This window comes from Fulmarus glacialis, unplaced genomic scaffold, assembly GCF_000690835.1.
Source record: "Fulmarus glacialis isolate BGI_N327 unplaced genomic scaffold, ASM69083v1 scaffold34573, whole genome shotgun sequence".
Lineage (NCBI taxonomy): Eukaryota > Metazoa > Chordata > Aves > Procellariiformes > Procellariidae > Fulmarus > Fulmarus glacialis.
In genome coordinates, this window is record NW_009201580.1 from 25038 (window position 1) to 31076 (window position 6039).

Sequence of the window (6039 nt, forward strand, 5' to 3'; positions counted from 1 at the left end):
AAATATTTCAGAAGACGGTTTTGACATGTTTCAACACAAGCCTGCCGCTTTCTACCAGACTAAAATCCATTTTCCATCAGCTTGAGTCACAAGTGGACACTTCTGGCCCTAGGGCACGTGTCCTTTCCCATTCCAGCCCCTGCCAGATCTCTGCTGTCATCTCAGCTCCCGTTTCTTCCAGTTAGCTACTGGTGTGGCTCCTCACAGAGCAAATGGGGATTTTGCCAGGTTTTATTCCCCCTCCTCACCTCTTTGCTGTAGAAAAGCAGCGCCCTGTCCTCGCGACATTCAATCTTGGCCGATATGAGCCACCAGGCTCTGAACAATCCCAGCTCTGTTCGCCTGCATTCGGGACATGCTTTTATTTCCTAGGTCCTACCCTGCGCTGTTCAGGGGCCTCCAGCCGAGGACAGCTTGCTCTGCGCCCCACTGTTACGGACACAGGAGGGGCTCTCGGTGTCGCCCAGGCTGGGGGATGCTCTCTCCTAGCCACCCTGAGGATGCTCCCTGCTCTGGGAGCGGAGAGGATTGCCGGCTGACTCTTCTTTACGGGCTCAACTGGTCCAACTTTCCTCAGGGAGAAAGGAGACAAGGGGAAGCCTGGCCTGACCCTGCTGGCGTCCTGACTTTCTAGGACACACACGTGTGGCCGAGTGCCCCGCTGGACATAAAGGCAGGTGGCGTGTGATGGTGTCTGAGCCACAAGCCTGGTTTCACAGATACATCCGAAGGGCCGCAACAAAACTCCTGGCTGCCACGTCGTAAAACAAGTCATTTCACAGCTGTTACAAGTTATTACAGCTGAGGCATAGCTACGAGACACGATTTTACTTCTTTTTTAAATAAGAAAAACTTCTCGATGCCAGCTTCTTTAGCACTACTAGTGTGACACTACCACACCTTTGCATGCATCGTGTCATCTAGCCAAGCAGCCCAGCGGGCCCCGCTGATCATGATTTTTGCCCCGGTGGCATTTCCCACGGGTGAACTGGTGGCCTCATTTCCCGCAGGAGTAAAGAGAGTCACAACTTTTGCCTGAACTGTCCTCAGCCTGATGGCAACTCAGCAGCTGACCAGGGAAACGGCTCCCCGATTTCCCGACTCCCCAGCTCTAGGCTCCCTTGCTAGAGGTCCTCGAGCCGGCCCCATCTAGTACCAGCCATGCAGCGCACATCTGCCACATCATTACCAAACTACAGAGGCTTTTCCTGCCCATACCAGCTCCGCTTGCCCTTCTTCGAATTGAAACACGACAAAGATTAATTACTCCACGAGACTAGGGAGCTGCTCCTGTGCTTTTCAACATCATAGAAAACCATGGCTCGGAAGGGGTCCCCGGCTGCCGGCCGGTCTCACCTCCTGCCCAAAGCAGGGCTGACCCCTGAGCAGGTCAGAGCAAGTTGCTTGGGGCCTCATCCAGCCCAGCTGTGAACACCACCTCTTCACAAAACAAAATGCACCATAAGAAACAGGGCGCGAACGCAGGGAGAGGCTTCCCGCCACGGGATGCCGCCTGCAAACCCCCCAGGGACGTCTGCGGTCGGATGTCCTCTGCCAGCACCCCGGGGGAACCCCACTACCCACAAACCGTGACATTTTGCTATTGCTCGCCCAGAGTGCCCTTTAACTGGCCATAGGTTGGTCAGCCTGCTCAGCACTCCTAACACCAGAAATTTTTCCAACTCCTATTTCGTAGCGACTGGCAAGACCATTCCAAGCTCTGGAATGCCCCGTGTGCACACACAGCCATATAGACAATATATGCACGCACACATAGAACGCACACCGAGCTCAACAACTTCTGCGACCTGTATATCCTGCCGGCTTTGCCAGCTTCGTATTCAGCGTGGCGTGCCAGCTCCTCATTCAATGTAAAGGATGGCCGCTGCATTTCTCTCAATGAAGCGAGGGCCATTTGCGCAGGCTGCCGATCCATCTCCCACGACACAAGCTGTCACTCGTGCAAAACTGGCACCTGTACTCACCCACAAAGGCACACCAATCTCCCCGCTTAGCGCTCACCCTTAAAATCAGCGGTCCCTCCCTCTCCATGGGAAACACTAAGTTCACCGTGGTTCTCGTCCTTGCTCCAGCGTGTTTTCCAAGCCCTCCGTACTTCTGGGGTCTCTGGGCACAGCACTGCTCCGCTTTCCCAGCACAGCTGACGAGCGCCGGCCTCCCAGCGCCTGAGCAGGAGATACTCACCTCGCTGCCACACAGTTATCACCAAAAGGGCCACCCAGGTTCTGAGAAACCATCGCTTGTTCATCCTACAGGAAGGAAAGAAACCCGGACATACATCACATCGGTAGGAAACCGCATCCTCGAGCAAACCCCGGGTGATGCTGAGCACCGTCGCTTCCCGAAGCTGTCCAACGGCTGCCGACAGGCGCATGGTCCCTCACCCGCCAGGCAGACCCCAAATGCCTACTCCGTTAAGTGGTGTAATGAGACCTCCCGGGCGGTAACAGCAAATAGCCCTGCAGGTATTGTCAAAGTAAGCTCAGAACCACACAGAAGAGCTGCTGCTAATTTCACGCAGCCTTTGGAAGTTGTGGATAGCCCCGGCTCTCCGTGGGCCATCTATTCTGTGATAGTTCAAAAGCAATTCCTCCCTGATCCGCTTAGCGTGAGGATGCTTCTGCCTGACTTCAAGGGGAACGGCTTCGCACTGCTCCAAACACGAGAGCCGATGCAGAGCTGCGCTGTGCTCTCATAGTTCAGGGGCTTCAGACACTGCTTCGACTAATCCTTTGCGCTGGCTGCTAACACAACGATCGCTTACCGTTTTTTGATGAGTGTGCAAGAAGCACAAACATTTACTCAGCTGGGCAACTCCTTGCTGTACAGGAATCAATGATAGAGAGAGAAGCAGATACGGGGCTGGGAAAATGAAAGCGAAATCCTGTGCCAGCTTTAATTCCTTCTGTGCCTAATGCAATTTGTTACTCATTATTAATCCAATAGAAAATATCGCTAAAACACCTGCTTTGATTTCTTCGCCCGTCGCTTCCATTCATTACACACAGGCGCGGCTCACGTAGAGCTCCCAGGAAGGTATCGTGTGCTCCCAGCGTGCGTGCGCCCGCCAGAAAAGTACGTGATCAGCTTCAGACGCAAACTATATCTATGCATTACATATAGCCTTAGTTTCAATAGCAGCCTCTCTATCTTCTCAGCTTTATACGTCCCATGCATTTCAGTTGCGTGGACACACCGGCAGCACCTCTTTCCGTTCTCCCTATAGATCTGTTTCTATAGTTTATGGGGACCAACAGGTCCAACTCCTTCTAAGTATACCCACGTACATACATAACGCAAAGAGTGCAGGACTACTGCGGGAAACATGCCATCATCTGTCCCACCTCACTTCCACTTGACTCTCGTTACTGGGAGCTTGGAAAGCGTGAAACACGGTGGAAGGAAAGTTCCTCCCTGCTTCCGTGCTCCTCAGACTGCCACTCGCGTCAACGCTGGCCACAGCCTGCTTCCAGCAACCGCGTTCTGCGTTGAGAAAAATTCATTCCGCCAAGGAAAAGTTTTACCACATTCCCTATCTTGGAAAGATGAAAGGAGGACAACAGAATTTTATATAGATCGTAAATCTGAGTCACAGTGGATTCATTAGCAGAGACCGGGCAGACACTGATTAGTGGAGACTATGGTGGTCCAAAAACAAGGGCGAGACCAGCACCCCTTGGGAAACACGACAGACAATAAAGAATATGTTACTTAATATATCACATTCAAAAATACAATTTCTTAGGTATGGAAAAAAATTACCAACCTGTTTTGTAGACTAGAGGAGCAATCAGGTCTGAAATTTTAGACTGATCTTGGTAGACCAGGGAGAAATCCTATGTCAATGGAGAATGCATGCCGGTCCTCCTTTGCCAATTATTGCTGATGACTGAAACGATGTCTCAGTCCCCTTGCTCTCGCAACTGAAAAGTCCGTTTTCTTCAATGCTGTTCCAGGGTTGGAGGGGTGTTGAGTTGCAATCACAACTGTTGCCTCTATTGATAACCAGCAAGCTAATCTGGAGATCAGATTCTGGCCTGGAGAGGGAGAGAAGCCTCTTTCTTCCCCAAAAGCTCACCCCCTTCAGGTGGATTCAGATGGAAATGTCAGCGAGCTGGAGCTGGGCTCGCGGCTGTGCTGCTCAGCATCGCTTTTTGCTGAAGGAAAAAAAAAACCCAGCTCAGAAGAACTGAGCCCCTTCCTCCTTTGTGTAAGTGAAAAAAAAGCCCCATCTATATAATGTTACAGGATTAGCATTAAAGAGTGCTAGGCTTAAAACACCGCTCAGAGGCAGTGCCCCAAAGTTTCAACAGAGTTACTTTTCCATCCCAGTCTTGCTTTAGTTTCTGTAACGCAACTTAGTTCTGCTTTTACAGGTGGAAGAGGAAAAACTTACCCAGTGCAGCGTGCTCTCTCCAAATCCGCTGGAGAGGGTTTCACTGCTGTTCCCGTTTCCACCCTCTCTGGAAGGACTGAGTGGTGTTTTCACTCACGCCGGTGGGGAGTTTCACTGGGGGACTGCTGTGAGCATTATTACCGTTTTCACTCATACAACCTGCAATTTCCACAGGTATTTTCCCTGCCTCTGGTGCCTGGGCTGCACGGCACACCCACAAGCGCCCGCAGCAGCCGGGGAAGTTCACTGCTGAACTCCTCTCTCACTCTCCCCCTTCTCTTGCAGGCGCCCACAGCCCAGCCTTTTCTCTATCATCTCCATCTCCCCTGCCCTCCACCTCTAAGGACAGCGCGTCTCTGCAAGTCCAGGGGCTTTGCTAGATACACAACTACCCTGAGGGCCAAAACTGACGGTGCGCAGGACTGCCGCTAGCCCCGGAGAGCGGTACCTGCCAAAGGTTTGCAAGCTGTAAGCCTCAAGCTGCATTGCAGGGACCAAGCTCTGCTTTTTGTGATCTCTGCTTTAATTTCGTTCACATCAATGTCAGATGAGAGAGGAAGAGAGAGGCAGAATAGCGGCTGAGGGGCGAAGGATGCAGTCAGCAGAACCCCGTTAGCAAGCCGACTTTTACAGCCTGCATTAAGGCTCAGTTAAGACAGGCGGTGCTCCAACCCCAGCAGTCCATTGTGGGAAACGGCCACCTTCTCACGGACATAACCGCACAGCAGAACTGTGGCAGAAGGAGGATCTTCCCTTCTGACTTTTTGGGTGGGGGCATTTTACTACCTGTTTTCCCTGCTAGGAGGTAGGTATCCCTCCTGTGCTCCCCGTACACCCGCTCCCCGCCCTTCGTCAGGAACGGAGGGGAGACAGGAATACTAGCAGCCGAACAAGAAGCACCTAAAAGCCCAGACTTTTTTCCAGGACTCCGGCTGCTCCTAGAAGTGTGTTTAGTAAGTTTACCCCCTAAGTGCCATATCTTACCTCAGCAGTTTCTTTTAGTACATCAGGGCACCGGGCAGGACACCGCCTTCACAGCAAATCCCAGAGTTTGCTTTCTCTTTATCCTCCAAGCGTAGCCTTGCTGGAAAGAAGCTTTTCCTTTTCTTTTTTTTTTAATTTATTTTTTCCCTTGTCTTAACCAACAACTACTTTAGGAGGCCGGGGGATTATAAAGCACTGACTGATATTCCAGGGGTAGATTACTTCCAGCCTGTCACTTCACGTTCCCTGGCTCTTCCTTTCCCTCCCATACAAATTTTAAATGTTACCAGCCACAGGAAAATCAATTGACTCTTCTCATCCTGTTTGGTAAGACAGAGAAAACTGGTGAAAATAGGTTTCCCTCTGCTCCTTTGTCAGTTTAATATTCTGGTCCTGTTCATCCTGGGCAAGTCTACACTGATGAAGTTTGATTAGGTTTCAGTGTCTCTTTGGGGAAGACTTTGTCTTCTAGGCTATTTTCTTTTGGCAGGGGATGCTCCCATCATGCAGTGCTGAGCACATCGGAGCTGAGCAAAACAACCAGTTTTGTTTTTTTTTTCCTTTCCTTCTAGCAGAAAACTTCCTTCCAATGCCCAACCTCAAGAAAATCCAAGCTGTCCTGGTTTCGGCTGGGATAG

At 51.2% G+C, this 6039-nt stretch overlaps 1 protein-coding gene across 1 annotated transcript in view; it reads right to left on the minus strand.

Moving 5' to 3' along the window:
* The window catches only part of TECTA (tectorin alpha), a 27298-nt gene extending 25029 nt beyond the window's left edge, over positions 1-2269 (minus strand). Inside the window, exon 1 of the mRNA XM_009573994.1 lies at positions 2206-2269. Within this exon, the coding sequence (XP_009572289.1) occupies positions 2206-2269 (64 nt within the window). The remainder of the gene's footprint in view (positions 1-2205) is intronic.
* Positions 2270-6039: the final 3770 nt, after the last annotated feature.